The 17,730-nt window shown below is 65.5% G+C and overlaps 2 protein-coding genes across 2 annotated transcripts; both read left to right on the top strand.

Annotated features, from left to right (window-relative positions):
- Nucleotides 1-530: 530 nt before the first annotated feature.
- MNEG_2309 (hypothetical protein) lies at nucleotides 531-2,486 on the top strand (the record flags this gene model as incomplete). Its single annotated transcript, XM_014049218.1, has 6 exons — nucleotides 531-589; nucleotides 728-806; nucleotides 974-1,018; nucleotides 1,159-1,245; nucleotides 1,513-1,553; nucleotides 1,676-2,486. 6 exons carry the CDS (start codon nucleotides 531-533, stop codon nucleotides 2,484-2,486), a joined length of 1,122 nt encoding a protein of 373 aa, XP_013904672.1.
- Nucleotides 2,487-4,603: 2,117 nt separating this feature from the next.
- Nucleotides 4,604-16,952, top strand: MNEG_2308 (hypothetical protein; the record flags this gene model as incomplete). The annotated part of the gene is made up of 11 exons (XM_014049217.1): nucleotides 4,604-8,395; nucleotides 8,570-9,040; nucleotides 9,349-9,489; nucleotides 9,688-10,018; nucleotides 10,329-11,735; nucleotides 13,590-13,672; nucleotides 13,805-13,870; nucleotides 14,045-14,206; nucleotides 14,521-14,589; nucleotides 16,280-16,376; nucleotides 16,807-16,952. The coding sequence occupies 11 exons, from the start codon at nucleotides 4,604-4,606 to the stop codon at nucleotides 16,950-16,952; spliced, it is 6,765 nt and encodes a 2,254-aa protein (XP_013904671.1).
- Between the last annotated feature and the right edge of the window lie 778 nt (nucleotides 16,953-17,730).

Below are 17,730 nucleotides of genomic sequence, written 5' to 3'. Positions count from 1 at the left end.
ACGCACGCACACACACACACACACACACACACACACGCATGAAGCAACAGCTACAGGCGCAGACGCATGAAGACCTGCACACTCATGCACGCACGGCACACGTTCACATGCAGCCTCCCCTCCCCTCAAATCCTGCCAGCAATTTTGGGTCCCATGCCGTGTTTTTTGCCGCCAAAGTGGGGCCCCGTGGTGCGGTCCACTGCTTCGAGCCTCAACGCAGGATGGCGCAGGTGGGTTGTGCTTTGGTGGCTTCCTGGGCTGCTTGCACTATTAGGTGTGGGGAGCTGATGCGGCCGTGCTTGCAAGCGTTTTAGATGGCCTCGGCAGGAGAGGTGCGCTTGGCGCCCCAGGTGTTTAAATGCAGGTTGAACCGCGGGCGTTTCTGATATGTTGCCCAGATGGCATGCAGATGAGCTCGTTGCAGCGCTCTGCTCACACCTTTTAAACAAGGCGCTCTTTGGCCTGCTCACCCACCCTGGTCTGCTCAGCTGGCCGTTACCAACGCTGTCGTCAACGGGTTCACGGACACCATGAGAGTGCACCAAGTTGCGCTCTCCTTCGTCGAGGGTGACGCGCAGACAACAGCCAAGTGAGGCGTGGGCCGGGCCCCTCCCTCCCTTGCATCGGCTTGCTTCCCATGCCTTCAAGTGTAGCGTCGATCCAGCGTGACGGCAGGGCTCATGCGCCACGCGCCGCGCGCCGCCTCGGTCGCCCACCTTTGCTGCAGGGTTCAAGCCAAGGGAGGCGAGGCCGTCGCGTTCAAGCCCCTCGACAGCTTTGAGCTCCGCCGCGTGTCGCTCATCAAGGTGTGTGGTTTGGGGCAGTTGGTGGGGCGAAGTCGCCTGGGGCGAAACGCAGGCAGAGAACTCGCTGCATGCGGCGCAGGCACGCGCCAAGGCTCCGCCGCAACCCTGCCATTACTTTGCCTGCCTTCACCGCCAACCTTTGCCTCTGGCCCTCTCTCAAACCTCAGGTCAACGCCCCAGGAACAGAGAGACTAGTGCTTTTCGGCGCACGGGTGCGAGCAGAGGGGCTAGTCGGGAAGGGATGGCACTCCTGGCGCCCTCAGACTCTGGCCTTGCGCGGCTGGCCCTAAAGTCAGCGCAGCTGCACAACCTTGTCCCGCTGTGCCATGTTCTTGCTGCCAAATGCTCGCAGGACACCATCAAGCGCAACCTGCCATTCGTGGTGTACAATGACTTCACTGCTACGCCCCTCAGCAGCGAGACGATTGAGGCCCTTACAGTCCCACAGCAGGTGGTCCCCCGGTGCTGAGCCCTGCCCTGCAGGGCAGGGGAACACCGTGTATTTGCAATGACTGCAGGAGCTGTGATGAGATTGTCAGCACAGGCTGCACACATGCTCATCAAGCTCAACGTGTTGCCAGATGGGGTCGTTGGTTGCTGGGCTGCAGCTGGTTGCAGGAGGGCTGTAGTGTGGAGATGCGTTCGGCGCTGTGTGCACTGGCAGCCAATCAACCCCACTGTACCCTGCTGCAACTACCTCCTTCAGGTTATTGACTGGGTGCCTACGGACTTGTTCAGCGGCCTTGGGTGAGTGGCTAGGCTGCATGCTGAAGGGCGGGATGCAGCGAGGTGAGAGCGCGCTTAGTGGCACGTTATTGTGCAGGTCGCCAGGCCTGGATGGCCTAACTACGCCCCCGTGCGCCCCGCAGGTACACTGAGCGGCGAGACGGCAGCTTGGTCATCCAGGAGCCGCCTGGCAAGGATGCCTCCAAGAATGCCAAGCAGACAGCCAGCAAGGATGATGAGAAAGTGGCCGGCAAACTCGACAAGAAAGCTGCTGCCAAGGGCAAGGGCGACGCGGCTGGTGAAGCTGACGGCGACCCGGCTGTCAAGGGCGACAAACAGGCAGCCTCAAAGAAAGGCAAGCAGGCGGCTGGCAAGGACACGGAGAACAAGGCGAATGGCAAAAAAGTCGGCAAGAAGGGCGCCAGCAAGGATGAGAAGGCTGATGGCAAGACCGCCGCTGCCAACAGAGACGGCAAGAAGAAATCCAAGGCCAAGGGGGCGGTTGCCAAGGCAGCTGCCAAACCTGCTGCCGCCAAGGAGGAAGCCTCCGATTACGACGACACCGTCAAGAGCCAGCCAGCCAAGGCCGGCGCCAAGGCAGACAAGGCTGCCGACCAGGAGGACGCTGCCGACAGTGCGGATGAGGGCGACACAGGCGCTTCTGACGCAGCGGCCAGCAAAAAGGGCGGCGCGGCAGCTGACGACAATGATGCAGATGGCGCAGCAGCTGGGGCAGGCGATGAGGAGACTGATGAGGCAGATGCTGGCGGCACCAAGCAAGGTGCGGCAGCGGGCGGCAAGGTCACTAAGGGCAAAGCAGCAACCAGCGACGCAGATGTGGACAGCGATGCCGATGCTGCTGGTGGCAAGAAAGCTGCAGCGGCTGACGGAGAGGATGCCGATGGAGATGCAGCTGAAGGGGATGCTGACGCTGATGCAGATGTCCAGGAGTGATGTATCCATCTCAGCAACATACAGCCATTCACAGCGCAGCCTGTAGCGCCGTAGAGGCACGGCTCGCGTTGCAGCCTACTGCTGGTGACCCAAAGTTTAGTAGCAGGTGTTCAGCAAGTAGACATTCCCCGCTCTTCATGGCATGTGGTGAGGCATATGCCAACATTTCTCTCACTCTTTGCATTCGTCACACACCGCAATGTGCTTCTCGCCTCTCCTGACAACCTGTAATGCTTGCCGGGCAAAACCGGGGCGCGGGGGAGCCATGACAGGCGCCAATCAGCGGGGCGAAGGACCAGGGGGATTGCGCTGGCATTCCATATGATTCAGTGAAAGAGCGCGTGATATGTGGGATGACCCAAAACAGCCATCTGCCAAGAGGACCTGCGTGGAATGAGAGGGCGCAGTGTGCGGGTTGCTTGGTCGCACAAGGGTTTGAGCCCAGGGATTCCACATGCATGGGACAGGATGTGCTCTGGGTGACTGGAACGGCAAGGCGGTGGCTTGAACCCTGCCGTGCTGGTTGATCCCAGTGCCAGGATGCTGCTCTCGCGGCGGTCACCTTGCTCTGGGGGCTGTGCTTATGCCCTCTCGGCGCTCGACCCAGCCGCTGTTGCTCTGGCCAGCCACACACCCTGCCATTACTGCGTTTATGGCACTCACCATTTACGTGGCCCCGTTCAGAGGGCGCCACATGTTGCGCGAAGGTGGTCAAAGGCACAGGTGTGAGGCCTGCCAATGATGCCAACGCCTGCTTTCGCCGAGCTCAGGCGCGTGCGAACACTGCCGTCAGGCTGCGCACCCCACAGCGCTGTGCGGGCGCAAGGCACATGCGCGCCGCGGCACAAGCAGGCTTGGCTCGATGATGTTCTGCACTATTGCCACAAGCATAGCGACCAAACAGTAGGCCCCAGCTTTGAAGTTGGGCGTGGTGATCTAGTATGATGCTAATAATGCAAGACTTGAGAAGGTCCAGTCCCTCGTACCAAGTACGTATGAATCAGTTTCACAGAGACTGAAAAGGTTCGCCGCGAACGCTGGTCTCCGCGACACTGGCCCCTCAACATCCAGCCAGCGCCGATCGGATGCCGCTGGCCCTTGAGCACGCGCCAAGGCAAGGGATCAGCTTCTGTTAGGCCCAACAGAGGCTCCCTGGTCGGAGCGTCCACCGTGCCGCGGTGCAATTCATTGGCGCAGCGACCCAGCCTCCTGTACGCACAGGGGCCGCTGCGCCCAGATGTCTCTTCTCCGGGACTTCACCTCGCGGGCTTCAAGGCTGGCACAGGGGGCCACTAGCTTTTTGGCTGAGCTGGGCGACGACGACGGAGGGCAGCAGGTGGCGATGCTGCGTGCCAACCGACGCTGTGTTTGGGATGTGCGGTGTGGACTTCCCGTGTCCCGTCTTAACATCTTGGCTGTCTTTGTGTTGGGCCCTGTGCACTTTGCACCCAGGACTTTGTTACCGCACTGGTACTCAATGTGCGCTGTGCATGCTGTGCAGGACGAGTCTGGGCTTTTTGCAGAGTCGTACCAGCCAGGTGGCCGCCAGCAGCAAGGTCGCGCGGCTCCGCGGCACGCCCACGACGCGTTCAGGTAGGGGCGTTTCGCTTACTGCAAAATCTGGACGGCACTCTCAACAGAATTTCATCACGCTGGTATATCGGCAGCGTTGCATGCCCCTTCTTTTCTCAATAAGGAGGCACATGCACAACAGCGAGACTTGCCAGTGCGCCGGGTCGCTCTCCCCTCGCTTCACAGCATCACGCCTCCCTTCGTGTGCTTGCAGCCTGTACTATGGCGGCAGTGGCAGCGGACACCTCAAGGAAGACCACAGCCACGAGCAGCGGACTCCACGGCGCAGGCAGAGTGGTGGCAGCAGCGTCCCGCACGACCACACGGCCAGCCCGGACGCGGGCCCTGTCACGCTGCAAGAGCAGCCCAGGGCCTCATGGGATGGAGCGGCGGCGGACGCCCCAGGACTGTCTTCAACACAACAGCAGCAGCAGCAGCAGCAGCAGCAGCAGCGGCACCTGGAGGAGCCACAGGCAAAGCCGCAACAGCGGCAGCGTTCATGGCTGGCAGGGGTTGCGCCGCAGCTGCCTGGAAACTACCTGGCGATGGCTGGGCAGCTGAGAAGTGGGCTGGAAAAGCTGGCGGCCAATGTGGCGGGGTCAGACCTGGTGCAGCAGCAGCAGCAGGAGGCCCAGCAGCAGCAGGCAGCGGCATGGCAGCAGCTTCAGCAGCAGCAGCAGCAGCAGCAACAGCAGCAGCAGCAGCAGCAGCAGGAGCAGGGCTGGCAGGACAATCGTATGTCCTGGAGCCAGGAGCACGGCCAGCAAGCCTGGAAACAGCAGCAGGGGGAGGAGCAGCAGGCGCAGCAGCAGCCATGGGGGCAGCAGTACGTACAGCCTGTGTCCTGGGAGCAGCAGCAGCAGCAGCCGTGGGGCCAGACGCAGGAGCAGCCGTGGCCCCAGCAGCAGGAGCATGCATGGCCACAGCCGGAGCAGCAAGAGGAGTACACGCGTGACCAGCAGGCGCAGCAGTGGTCGCAGCAGCCCTATGAGGGCCCCTGGCAGGGACAGGCCCAGCCAGAGCAGGCTCACGAGCAGGCGTGGCCAGACCCTGCAAACGGCGAAGGTCCAGCAGAGCCCCCATCTCAGGACAACTTGCAGCAGCAGCAGCAGGCAGAGGGCGACCGGGAGCTGCAGGTGCAAGAGGCTGGCGCTGAACCTGCAATTCACAGCAATGCGGCGTGGATGCAGGCCGCCATGTATGGCGCACACATGGATGCTTACAATGGGGCCGGCGAGAGCCAGCAGGAGGAGGGGGGTGAAGCGCAGCGCCATCCACAGGAGCGCGCGCCCGTCCCGCTGCTGCCGGTGCCGCCGCCCCCGACCTTTGGCCTTCCGTCGGGCCCGCCAATCCGCGCCTCGACCGGCGGCGCAGCCGCGCGCGTCGCGACATCCCCGCCCGGCCGCACGCCGGCTGCATCCGCGGGCGGCGGCGTGGATGGTGGCGAAGCGGAGGCGTCGCGTTTGAGGGCGCAGCTCGCGAAGCTCAAGGCGCAGATGGTGGCGGATTCTGGGGAGCGAGAGGAGGAGGCGGGCGCGCTGCAGCGGGAGCTACAGGAGTCCAGGGCGGAGGCCGCGCAGCTGCGGCGGCTGCTTGAAGAGGCGCAGGGCGCAGCCAGCGCCGCCTACGCCACTGCTGCCGCGGCCGCCGTGGGCCCGCCGCCGCCTCAGGCCGCGGGCCAGCCGGGCACGCCGCCGCTGTCGGGCGCGAGCGCGGGCGCGCTGGCCGGCCGCGGGCTGGACAGCTGCAGCGAGGAGGACGCTGCGCTGCTGGCTGCGGCGGCCGCCGCGGCGGTTGCTGTGATGGGCGGCGGCGCGGCAGGTGGCGGCCTCGGGGGCCTTCCCTCGGCGCTGGATCTCCCGGCCCCTGCTTGCGACGAGCCACTTTTTGCCACCTACAAGAGGAAGGAGGCGGCGCTCAAGAAGGAGTTTGGGAGCAAGCTCAAGCAGCTGCAGGCGCGGCTGGCGGAGGGCCGCGCCCGCATCGCAGAGCTCGAAGCCGCCGCGCGCGCGGCCGAGGCGGCGACCGCCGCCACTGCTGCAGAGGGCCTGGACGCTGGTGACTCAGAACAGTTGGCCCCAGGAGGTGTCGGCTGCGCGCCAGCGGCATCTGCAGCAGCGGCTGCTTCCGCGGTGCAGGGTGATCTCCAGGCGCAGCTGTCCAGGGCGCAAGACGAGGCGGCGGCTGCGGCCAGCGAGCGCGACGAGGCGGCGGCGGCGCTGGAGGACGCCCGGCTGGAGCTGTCAGACCTGAGGGAGGCTTTTGACGACGTGCGCCACGAGGCGGCCGCCGCGGCGGCGCTGCGCGTGGAGGTCGCGGGGCTGCGCGCGCAGCTTGCCGCTGCGGGCGGCAACGGCGGCGACTTGTCCGCGAACGCGGCTGCAGTGCATCAAGCAGAGGAGCTGCGGCAGCTTCAGGGGCAGCTGGTGGAGCAGGCGCGGGCGGCGCAGGCTGCGGCGGAGAGCCATGAGCGCGCAGAGGCGGAGCTCGTGGCGCGCCTGCACGCGGCAGAGGCGGAGGCCGCGTCAGCGCGCACTGCTGCTGACGAGGCGCGCCTGGCCGCGGAGGAGGGCGCGGGCGCCCTCGAGCAGCGCGTGAGGGAGCTGGAGGGCGCAGCCGCCGCCGCCGCCGATGCGGCTGCCGTGTCGGAGGCCGAGGCGGCCGCGCTGGCGCAGCAGCTGGCGGCCTCGGAGGAGCGGGCGCAGGCCGCTGCGGCGCAGGCGCAGGAGCTGCAGGAGCGCGCCGCCGCGCTAGCCGAGGGGCTTGCTGCAGCCGAGGCCCGTGCTGCGGCCGCCGAAGCTGCTGCGCTTGTGCAGAGCCCTGTTCCTGGAGAGCAGCAGCAGCAGCAGCAGCAGCAGCAGCAGGAGTGGCCGCTACCTGACGAGGCAGCGTCAGCGCTCAACGAGCGCCTCGAAGCGGCCGAGGCTCGCGCCGCAGCGGCCGAGACGTTTGTGCAGCAGTGGGAGGCGGAGGTGACTGCCCTTAGGGAGCAGCTGGCAGCCGCGCGGGAGCAGGTGTATGCGAGCGCTGGTGACGTGGCGCGGCAGCTGCAGCAGCAGCTGGATGACGTTCAAGCTCAGCGACAGCAGGAGTACCTCGCCTGGCAGGAGTGGGGCGCCCAGCTGCAGCAGGCCGCGGCGGACGCGCAGGCTGCCGCGCAGGCGGCGCAGGAGCAGGCGGCAGCAGCGGCTGCGCAGCAGCAGCAACAACAACAGCAAGATGTGGTGGCGGCGGACTTGAACGTAGAGGGCGCTGCTGGCGAGCTGGAGGCGGCGCAGGCGGAAGCCGCTGCGCTGCGGTTGCAGCTGGAGGCCGCGGCCGCAGCGGCCAGCAGTAGCACGGACGTCATCGGGGCCGAGCAGGTGGAGGCGCTGCAGGCGGAGGTTGCCGAGCAGCGGGCCGCAGCCGAGGCCGCCCGCGAGGCCAAGGGGGCGACAGATGCCCTCGCTGCCGACCTGCAGACGCGGCTGGCAGAGGCCGAGGCCGAGCTGTCAGTCGCGTGCGCGCGGCTGGCAGAGAGCCAGGAGGGCGAGCGCGCGGCGCGGGTGTCCGACGCCGACGCGCAGGCGCACCTGCGGGAGCGCGAGCAGCAGCTGCGCCAGGAGGAGGAGCAGCTGGCTGTTCTGGGGCAGCAGCTCGCGGCGGCCGAGGAGCGCGCGGCGGCGTTCGCGGCGGACGCGGAGCGGCAGCGGCTGCGGGCGCTGCAGCAGGGCGAGGAGGCCGACGCCCTGCGCGCGGCGCTGGCGGCGGCCGAGGAGCGCGCGGCCGCGGCGGGCGCGCGGGCGGAGCAGGAGCACGGGCTGGTTGAGGCGGAGGAGCAGGAGATCGCGGCGCTGCGGGCGCGGCTGGCCGGCGCCGAGGAGGCCGCAGCATCTGCGGATGTGCGGGTGCGGGAGCTGGAGGGGCAGGTGGCCGAGTTGCAGGAGCAGGCGCTTGCGGCCGATGCACAGGCGCAGCAGCTGGCGGCGCAGATCGAGGAATTGCAGGCGGAGCGGCAGCGCGACTACGCGGCCTGGCAGGAGTGGGGCGCCCAGCTGCAGCAGGCCGCGGCGGACGCGCAGGCCGCCGCGCAGGCGGCGCAGGAGGCGCAGGGCGGCGCGAGCGAGGCCGTGGCGGCCGAGGCGGCGGCGCTGCGCGAGCAGCTGCAGCAGGCGGCGTCCACTCTGGCGGCGAAGGACGCGGCGGCCGAGGAGGCGGCGGCGGCGATGATGGCGCAGCAGGAGCGGCTTGCGGAGGAGCACGGCGAGCTGGCGGCGGAGGTTGAGGGGCTGAGGGCGCGGCTGGCGGAGGCGGAGGTCGCGGTCACGTCGCTGCGGCACGAGCGCGAACACTTGCAGGTCCGCCTGGCCCCCGATCACTCCCTTTCGATGAGGCGACGCGACGCTCATCTGTTCATGATCAGGTCGCATGCTTGCCTCCCTTCCTGTCGCCCCACAACTGCGTCCACGAATGCCCGGCCACCCGGAAACACACCCTACCCCCCAACGCTCCATCCCCCTTCACCCCTGCAGGCCCAGTGTGAGGAGCAGCACCGCGCGCTGCAGTCCTTCGACTTTGAGAGGGCTCAGGTCGAGGAGGACAGGGCGCAGCTGCGCGCCGCTGCCAAGCGCGCGGAGGAGGCGCGCGCCGTGGCGGAGGACCGCCTGCAGCAGCTGCAGTTGAGCGGCGCAGCAGCGCAGCCCGGCGGCGGCGGCGGCGGCAGCGCAGCTGCGGCGGCAGCGTTGGAGCAGCAGCTCGCGGCGGCGCGGGAGGAGGCCGCGTATGAGCGCCAGCGGGCCGCGGCTCTGCAGCAGCAGCTGGCGGCCGCGTCAGCGGCGGAGTCGCGACTGGCAGACGCGGAGGCGGCGGCGGCGGGGGCTCGGGAGCTGCAGGCGCGCGCGGCGGAGCTGGAGCGGCGCTGCTACGACCTGCAGGCGGCGCTGGACGCGCAGCAGGAGCGGGGCTCGAGCGTGTCGGGGCGCGCCCAGGAGCTTGAGGAGCAGGTGGGGTGTCGCAGGAGGGGGCGTTTAGCCGTGGTGACGGCCACCTGGTGCCGCTGCCCCGCGTGGTGGTGTGGGGTTTTCACCGCCTGGCTTTTGGGAGGGGGGGGGGCTCAAGGTAGTGCTGCACCAGGCCGCTCCCTGTGATTGCTGCGGAAGGGAAACGCGCCCTGCCGTGGCCGCAGTGCTGCCCCGCTGCAGCAGTCTTGAAGCGGCAACGACCAGACCTTGTTGGTGCACCAATGAGGCGTGGTGTACGTTGCCTCCGCAACCCATGAGCATGACTCCATCCACGCGCCCACCCATCCCAGCTCATGGACGGCGCCCGCGCCCTGGCTGCCGAGCGCGCCGAGGGTGAGCGGCTGCGCGCGCAGCTGGCGCGGCTCAAGGAGCAGCTGCTGCGGGGCCAGGAGGACGAGGAGGACGCGCTGGCCTGGCGCGTGGAGGCTGAGGTGGGCGGGCAGGGCGGGCGGGCGGGGGGTGCCGGATGACAATGGGCCCCAGGGCAGCAACCACTGGCATTGTTTGTGAGGTGTCTTGAGGGGCACACCCATTCGTGCGTGGCAAGTGTAGAAATGCGCAGGAGGATTGCGCGTTTCAGCTTGCTGGCGGTGGACTAGGTGCAACCCCCCCCCCTCTCCACGTCCAAGCACCTTGCGCCCTCGCCTCTGACGGCACCCCAAACGCCGCACCACTCGGTGGCGCAGGTGCGCGCCGCCAAGGAGGAGGGCGCGCGCCGCGAGGCCGAGCTCCTGCGCCAACTCGAGGACGCCCGCGCCGCCGCCGCGTCTGACGGCGGCGCGTCGCTGCAGGACCTGCTGGCTGCGCGCGAGGCCGAGCTGTCAAACCTGCAGTCCGCGCTGGGGGAGATGGCGTTCGAGGTGGAAGCCGCAGAGAAGCTGAGAGGGGAGCTGAGGCGCGCTAAAGAGGGCGCGGAGGCGGCGGCGCGGGAGCGGGAGGCGGCGCAGGGCCAGCTGGATGGTGAGGGGCGCGGTGGCAGTTTCCTGAGCGTTGACGTGATGTCCGCGTGCGGAAGTGGGGCCCTGCACGTACCGAGTGTGATGACGGTTCTAGTGTTGGTGCCTGCATATTTGTTTTCATGGGCTGCAGTGTAGGCCGTGCGTGCCAGCAAGGTGTGGAGGGCAGCCCCAGCACACGCACGGCTCCCCTCCGCTTGAGACCCTGCATCCCTCCCTGCCCCTTCACGTCACAATCGCGCAACACCTTCAGTCTGAGCCTCACCAAAGAACCAACCTTGGCCTCCTGATCCCCTCCCCTTCCCACATGACAGCCGCGGCGCGCGAGCGCGAGGAGCTGTCGGCGTCCCTGGCCAAGCAGGCCGCGCAGCTCGACTCTGCCCGCGAAGCGCAGGCGCGCACCGCGGCGGAGGCCGCCATGCTGCGCGCGCGGCTCGAGGAGGCCACTGCGGGCGGCGGCGGCGGGGGCGTGGACGCGCGGGCGGCCGCCAAGCTGCTGGTTCAGTATGTTGAGAGGGGCCACAGCGGAGAGGCGCTGGCGCTGCTGGCGTCGACGCTGGGACTCGGGGAGGACGAGAGGGCGCGGCTGGGCGCGGCGGCGGCGGCGTGGGACCAGGGCGGCGGCCGCGCGACGAGCGCGGGCGCGGCCGCGTATGATGATGAGGGGCGCCGCCTTGGCCAGCAGCAGCGCCGCGGCGGGCTGCTGCGCTCCGTGGTCGGCGCGCCGTTCGCCCTCGTCCGCACTCTGGCGGGCGGCGGCGGGGGCGGGGGCGGTGGCGGTGCTGCGCGGCCGGCGCAGTCCGCGCCCGCGAATGAGAGCCTTGCGGACGTGTGGGCGCGGTTCCTTTTGGAGCAGGAGGACACCGCCTCGTCAGCGCCACGCAAGGCGGGTGTGGCCCCAGACGACATGTCGGCCGCCTCGCGGCTCGCCGCGGCGGGGCGCGCGCTCTCGGGCACCGGCGAGGCCGAGGCCGCCGGCAACGGCGCGGGCGCCGGGCCGTACGGCGCGGCGCAGCCGTCATCGAGCGCAGCGTTGCCTTACGGGGGTGCGGCTGCAGAGAGCCTTCAGCCGCAGCAGCAGCAGCAGCAGCAGCAGCAGCAGCAGCAGTGGGGCGGGCTGGGCGCCGGCGCGTCCCAGTACGCGTCCCACTACGCCGCCAGCCCTCCCTCTTACGGCGGCTACACGTCCGCGCCTGCATCTGCGGCGGCGGGCGGGATGACGGCTCCATCCTACCTTGGAGCTGGCAGCGCGCCCGCGGACTACAGCAGCGGCCTAGGAGGCACCGGCGCCGTCGGCCTGCCTTCGTCGTCTTATGGCGCAGCAGCTGCCGACTACGCGCCGCCCGGCTCCGCGGCGGCGCTCATGGGCAGCGTCACAGGCGGCGCGGGCGCAGGGGCGGGGCCCAGCAGCTCGTCGTACGCCGGCCTTGGTGGGGACCTGGGTAGCCTGGGCGGGTTCGCGGGAGGGGCCGGCCTGACGAGCACCGGCCCAGGCTCCTCCAGTGCGTACGGCCTGCCGAGCGCCCCCGCGGTGGGAGGAGCGGGCGCCCCAACCGGAGCTGGCGGGGCGGGCGCGAGCGGGGTGTCTGCGATATCGTCGATCCTCGCGGGGGCGTCGGCCGCCGACCGCTTCAGCAGCCTGCTGGCACCCACCCCTGGCGTGGGCGGCGCGGCGGCCAGCGGCGCCGGCGGCGGGGCCGGCGGGTACTACTCGTCCTATGGTGCGGGCGCAGGTGGTGGTGGTGGCAGCGGGCTAGAATACTCCAGCTTGGCGGGCCTGCCAACCATGTACGGGGCGGCAGGCAGTGGAGCTGGTGGACTGGGCGGCGGCGGCGCGTACGCACCCGGGCTGCTGGGTTCGTATGGTGTAAGCGGAGGGGGCACGTAGCCCAGAGCAGTGACATGGTTGTTGATTTACGGATGGCTGGGTTGATTCGGTGCCTTTCACCCACAGGCTGACTATGTCAAATTTCTTGTAATTCTGTACTGTAATCAGATCCAGTGCTAGGGAGGTGGTGTGCAACTTAGGCGACTTGCTTCTGTGCGGTACGCTCAGCGCTGCAGAGGAAGTGCTGCAGCAGAAATTCACACGTGAGGGCAGTCGGAGTCGAGTCAAACATAAATTGACCGGTCGCCAAGACCCACAGCAATTGCTGTTCGCAGCACAACACGAAGAAGACAAATCAGCCCTTTACGATGTCCGTCTACGAGCCCGCGATCTCGGGCAGGCCGCAGCGCGACAAACTGGAGCAATACGCGTTCAGAGCCGACGTGCAAACCATGTTTCAGGTATGCATAAGGGACAAGTACGCGACAATTTTGTTTTGGAGGCAGCCCAACAAGAGGGTACAGCACATGGTCGCGGGCATTGCTGTGCAGCGTTTGCAACGTGCGCCGCTCTGCTGATCGGGCGCATGCGAGCGCCAGCTGTCTGTCTCCGTTGGCGCATCAAGCCTGTTTGTTGTCACCTTCACAGGCCATGATAGCAGACGTGCTCCAAGAACAGCCTCAGGTGGGGCATCAACATTTGGCGTTGCGCTGCGTACAGCAGTGTGCGGCATGCCTTGTGCAGGGTGTTTGATGACCCTGTCAAGCAGGAGCACTGAGCAAGCAAGGCATGTGCGTCAGCAGAATTGGGTATTGAAAGACGCCGTTGCTGCGCTCTCCCCCGCGTACTGATGCAGGACGCTGTGTCATACTGCATCGAGTGGCTGCAAAAAGAGAAGGAGCGGCGCGCAAGTGGTGTGGGCAGCGCGGCGGCTGTGGATGGCAAGGACGACCAAGCGTAGAAGCAATTTTGCTCGGGTCCGCCAGGCCTAGTACAAGTCAGCATTGTGGGTACATTGCATCGCATGGCTGTGATCGATGACTCTCACTGACACTGCTTGAGATTGCCAGCACCCCACACGTTGAGGCGCCCAAGTAAGAAATGGGCGGAGACTGTGGCTGCGTGAGTGTGCAAGCAGATGATCAAACAATCTAGATGTCGCTCTTTACAAACCTGCAGGTCAACTGACTGCTGCAGGAATCTATAATGTTGTGCCGCCGATTATCACTTTGTTGCGTGATGCGGGCAGGCAAACCAACGTGGCGGTTGTGTCAGTTTTGCGTCCGTCCTAGGGAGCGACGCCTAGCAAGCAGTTTCCCTTATTAGACTTTGAGTGTGGTGACCCTTCAGCCGTGGGTAGGGATGCACATACGGCAGCCGCGGTCACATGACCAGCACTACGGTATTGCTGCTGTCTGGCAGCTGAAGGCACTGTTGAATTAAAAAAACCCATCAAGTCGAAGCAAGTCAACGCACTTGCTATGCATACCGTGTGCAAAGGTAACGGGCAATCGCAACCGCCAAGCTGATGACAACGGCAAGACGTGCCGGGCTCCTCGTTCACAGACGCACGGTAAGGCGCAGAGCGACAGGCTTTCACTGCAAAACGCGAAGGTCGCCCAAATGGGGCGACCTATACAAATAAGAGCCGATTGCTTTTCATGCAGCTCAAGCAGCAGCACTTCCCACACTACGGGACGACACGGCCCCTGTTCCACACATACCATCTCCTGCGTTCTCTGAACAGGACTCCCTGCAGCTGCATTTGGGATGTCTCCGCCCATTGCGACCCTGTCGCTGGCCAGGCGTTTCTTTGGTCTGATAGAGAATGTGAGCGTGCAGCTGGGTGTGTGGGAAGCCGAGGGGGTCGGTGCATGCCTGTGGTGTCCCCAAACGCAGTGCCGTCAACGTCCACACCATAAGTCGGCGCCCACAACCTCTGCATCGGCCCTTGATCCCCAGTACCCCCTGTACGTGATGGTCGGCATCGCCTGCGGGCTGGGTGTCTACACGCCAATCCGCCACCGTGTGAGACCCAGCCCCTAAGTTCTGCAGGGAGCGTGTGCTTGGAGCCGTGTGGGCCCACAGCAAGCTGACTCTGCGCTGTGGCAGGACATCTTGAGTCCTGTTCAGATTGCCCACATCCCGCGCAATCGCGCGCCGCACTCACCTGCACCCTTGCTTCCCTTGGGACACCCCCAGGTCACAGCATCTGACGTGGCGCTTGATCGCAGGGCGCGCGACTACGCCGACGACCTGGCAGCCAACCCCCGAACCCTGGAGCGCGCCACGCGCTACGAGACCGGCATCCTCGCCAGGGCGGCCGCTGTCAGGAAATGGCCGGAGGTCTGGTCGCTGCCGCCGGTGAGTGCGCGAGCGGTTTTGGTGGTGCATGTTGCCGTGGCGAGTTGTCCGCGCGCCAGTTGCACCCAATCCAGCGGCGCGTGCCCAGCGCCAGCTCTGCAGTTCGCACCAATGTGTTGTGCGCGTTGCGGGCGTACGCTACTCACACATTCCGTGTGGCAGGATGGGCGGCCAATACCCACACATGTGCATACGTAGTTGTGCTGATCCAGTTGGGCACGCATATTGCAGTCACAATCGCCCTTCGACCGCATTGCAGCTTGCACACCCGGCCCTCACCCCGGCCCCCGCTATGCCGGGCTGCTCAACCGCAGGGCACCGACCCCGAGCACCACTTCACCACAACGCGGTGGCCCCAGCCGCGCACGTTCGAGCTGCCCCAGGTGCCTGCCAGTGACAGCTGAGCAGGCCCGAAATGGCCGCGGAGTCAACGCAGTCCTGGCAGCGTTGTGCGCGCTGCAGGCTGGCGTCGTGGCGCACCCCGCCAGGTTGCGAAAAGAGGAGCTGGCGCGGCGACAAACACCAGCTTGACCGGGTCCCGGAAATGCGTCAGTCTGATGATGCCCACTTGTACTGCTTCCTTCTTGTAGCCACCCATGCCGAGCTGAGCACAGCTGCTTGCGGCACACACGCACACACGCACACGCACACGCACATGTCCCTCTTGACTGCTGCGGCTGCGGTTTGATAATGAGGTTCTGGCAGGCCGCCCATCGTACGGATGCGTGCCTTCTTGAGTCATCTGCCCACATGACGCGAGCGGGGCAGCGTGACGCGGTTGCAGCAGACATCGGCGCAGGGGGGCGAGTGGGGCGCCTGCCACTTGAGCCACTGGCTTCTTCCTATAGCTGATTCTTGTGTCCAGGTACTTCGCTAGATCTTTCGCCTCGACCTCTTTGCAAATTCTGGTGTTTTCACGACACACGTGTAGATGATGCACTGCTTGAATTCGTTCTTCCGGAAAAGATGCATGGCGTTTCCCGCACACCCGCTGTCGCAGCCCGATAATAAATGCCGATACCATCACGCATGGTGAGACAGCCGCCAGGGCTGATTCGTCGTGCTCGGAAGCTGTGGAGCAGGTAGACGTGTAAATCAAGACGTGCGGACGGCGCACTTAAAGCGCCTTTTGCGCTGGTTCTCAAGCCACTACAGTTCAAATATCGCCGCACTACTTTGTCGATTGATCGCTTCATTCAACCCGCCAAGCCAGCAGGGTGATCGATCATTCCTCGCTTCATCGCTTCGTTCCTCTACGGTGAGTGGATGTCCGGGGTCTTGCCACAACTCGCATGTGATACCACTGCACGCCAACGTGCTATCGAAAGCGGCGACGCGCCCTGCGTGTCAGCAGCCACCCTTGATGATCGCAGTCCGCTGTTGTCCCCTCCCCTCGCTCAGCGTTGTTTGCAGCGTCATACTGCCCTGTGGCCCCTGAATATGATAAGCGCAGCCTGGCCCTGCTGGAGACACATGATGCAAGTGCCACCATATATCCAGACAGCCATCCAGCAACCACCCACCTTCGCCCGCGCACCCAGCAGGCAGGATGTCTCCACCCACCGCCGGCGTCTCCCTGTTCAGGCGCTTCTTCGGCCTCACGGAGAACGTGAGAGGGCTAATGCGGGTGCAGGGCCGCGCGTGAGGCATGAGGCTGCCTGGTGTGTGCGCACGAACCTGCGGCTATTGATGCGACGTAATTTGCTCCCCTGCACCTCCGCCCCCTCTCGCACCCCCCCGCCAGTACCCCCTGTACCTGATGGTGTCCATCGCCTGCGGCCTCTCAGTGTACACGCCAATCCGACACCTGGTGAGACACCTCAAATTAACTAATGCCTGGTATCCAGCCGCAACAGAAGGGAGATGCACAGGGGAGGTCCCAAGTTAATGTAGCGGCGTGGCCGTCAACCGGGGCTTGCTGGGTCCATCAATTTCGCCGACCTGCAGAGCTCGCTTTCGGCCGTTCTGATACCCCGCATTTCCGTTGCTAGGCTAGACCCGTGTCATCCACTCTCTGCTGACACGCTCTCCCCCCTTCCAACACACACACTCGTACACACTTGCTCCCCTCAGAGCACTGCGGCTGACGTGGCGCTGGACCGCAAGTCGCGCGACTGCATGGACGACCTGGGCGCCAGCGAGCGCGTCTTGGACAAGGCCAGCCACTACGGTGGGTCACGCGGCCGCTGCACGCCGCGCCAGCCTGTGGTGTGAGGCGTGCTGTGTACTGTTGTGCGGCAGGTTGCTTTCCGGGCGGATGAATGGTTTGCTCTTGCAAGCTTCGCAGCCATGTGGCCTGCGCACATGCAAACAAGCATATGCATATGCTTGAATGTGTGTGTGTGTGTGTGTGTGCATGTGTGTGTGTGTGTGTGTGTGTGTGTGTGCGCGCGCGCGCATGCGTGCGTGCGTGGGTGCGTGCGTGCGCGTGCGCACGAATGCGTGAGTGTGAGGGAGAGGGCCCGTGCGTCCGTGCGTGCGTGTGCGTGTTTTATTGTGCTGAACTGCTTACGCTGTAGCAACCCAACAGTGCAGCAAGGTATGTATATGATACGTAATGACATTCTCCTGCCTCCGCCTCCCCCCTTGCGCCCCCTCAGAGGGCGGCATCCTTGGCGCGGTGGCCTCCATCAAGAACTGGCCGCAGGTCTGGGCGCTGCCCAAGCACGTCGACCCCCATGCACACTTCCACCACGAGCGCTGGCCCGCACCCCGCCCCTTCACAGTGCCCGCACCCGCTGAGTGAAGCAAACATCGCCGAGGCAGTCGCCTCAGAAGCGCACCCCGCAGTCAGAGTGGCGATGTGAACGCGCTTGCGGCTTTGGTGGAGTGGCGCATCAGCGCTGGCGGCAGGATGGTTGGCCGTTTGGCGTGTTGGATGTCAGCCGGAGGCACTGCATCGCCACTTTCGCAGCCCTACTTCAAATCTGTGCCCCCTTTTCAACAGCCAACGCATTTCACCTTCTGCGTGGGAGAATGTCGCCTGTATGGCCCCGTAGAGAGTCAAATTCTTGCTTCGTTGATAGAATGTGTTGTCAAATGTGCTGTGCCCATACCAGTCGTGAGTCTTCTTTGTGCGGGCTGCACAGTCGGCCCCAAAACTTGCTTCCCTGCTTTGTTCACAAATACAAACATGGACTTACATGCACGGTCCGCTCAGGCGCTTGTTGGCCGTGTGCAATGCACCACCACCCAGCACTAACTGGCTTATCAACAACACACTGAATGATCAACAACGTCCACATCATTGCGGTGTGGTCATCAATTTGTAATTTCAGGAACAACAGAGCCTCATTGGTCACAGCAACAAATGCAATCAAGTGCCGGCCAAGATAGGAAACCTGGTGTGGGGGTCCAAAGCTTCAAGCAAGCAACGGCAGTGCGACAGTGGCGCACAGTATGCGCAACAAAAATCAAGCACGTGGCAGAAGATGGGATGCTGCTATGTAAAGGGAAAGCTTGCAAAGCAGGTGAAGCGGTTTTCGTTTACAAAACCTCACCAAAAACAGCTTTGCGGATTCGCG

Source organism: Monoraphidium neglectum (genome assembly GCF_000611645.1).
Source record: "Monoraphidium neglectum strain SAG 48.87 unplaced genomic scaffold scaffold00257, whole genome shotgun sequence".
Taxonomy (NCBI): domain Eukaryota; kingdom Viridiplantae; phylum Chlorophyta; class Chlorophyceae; order Sphaeropleales; family Selenastraceae; genus Monoraphidium; species Monoraphidium neglectum.
Note: the sequence above shows the minus strand (reverse complement) of the source record. Positions and strands in the feature narration are given on the sequence as shown.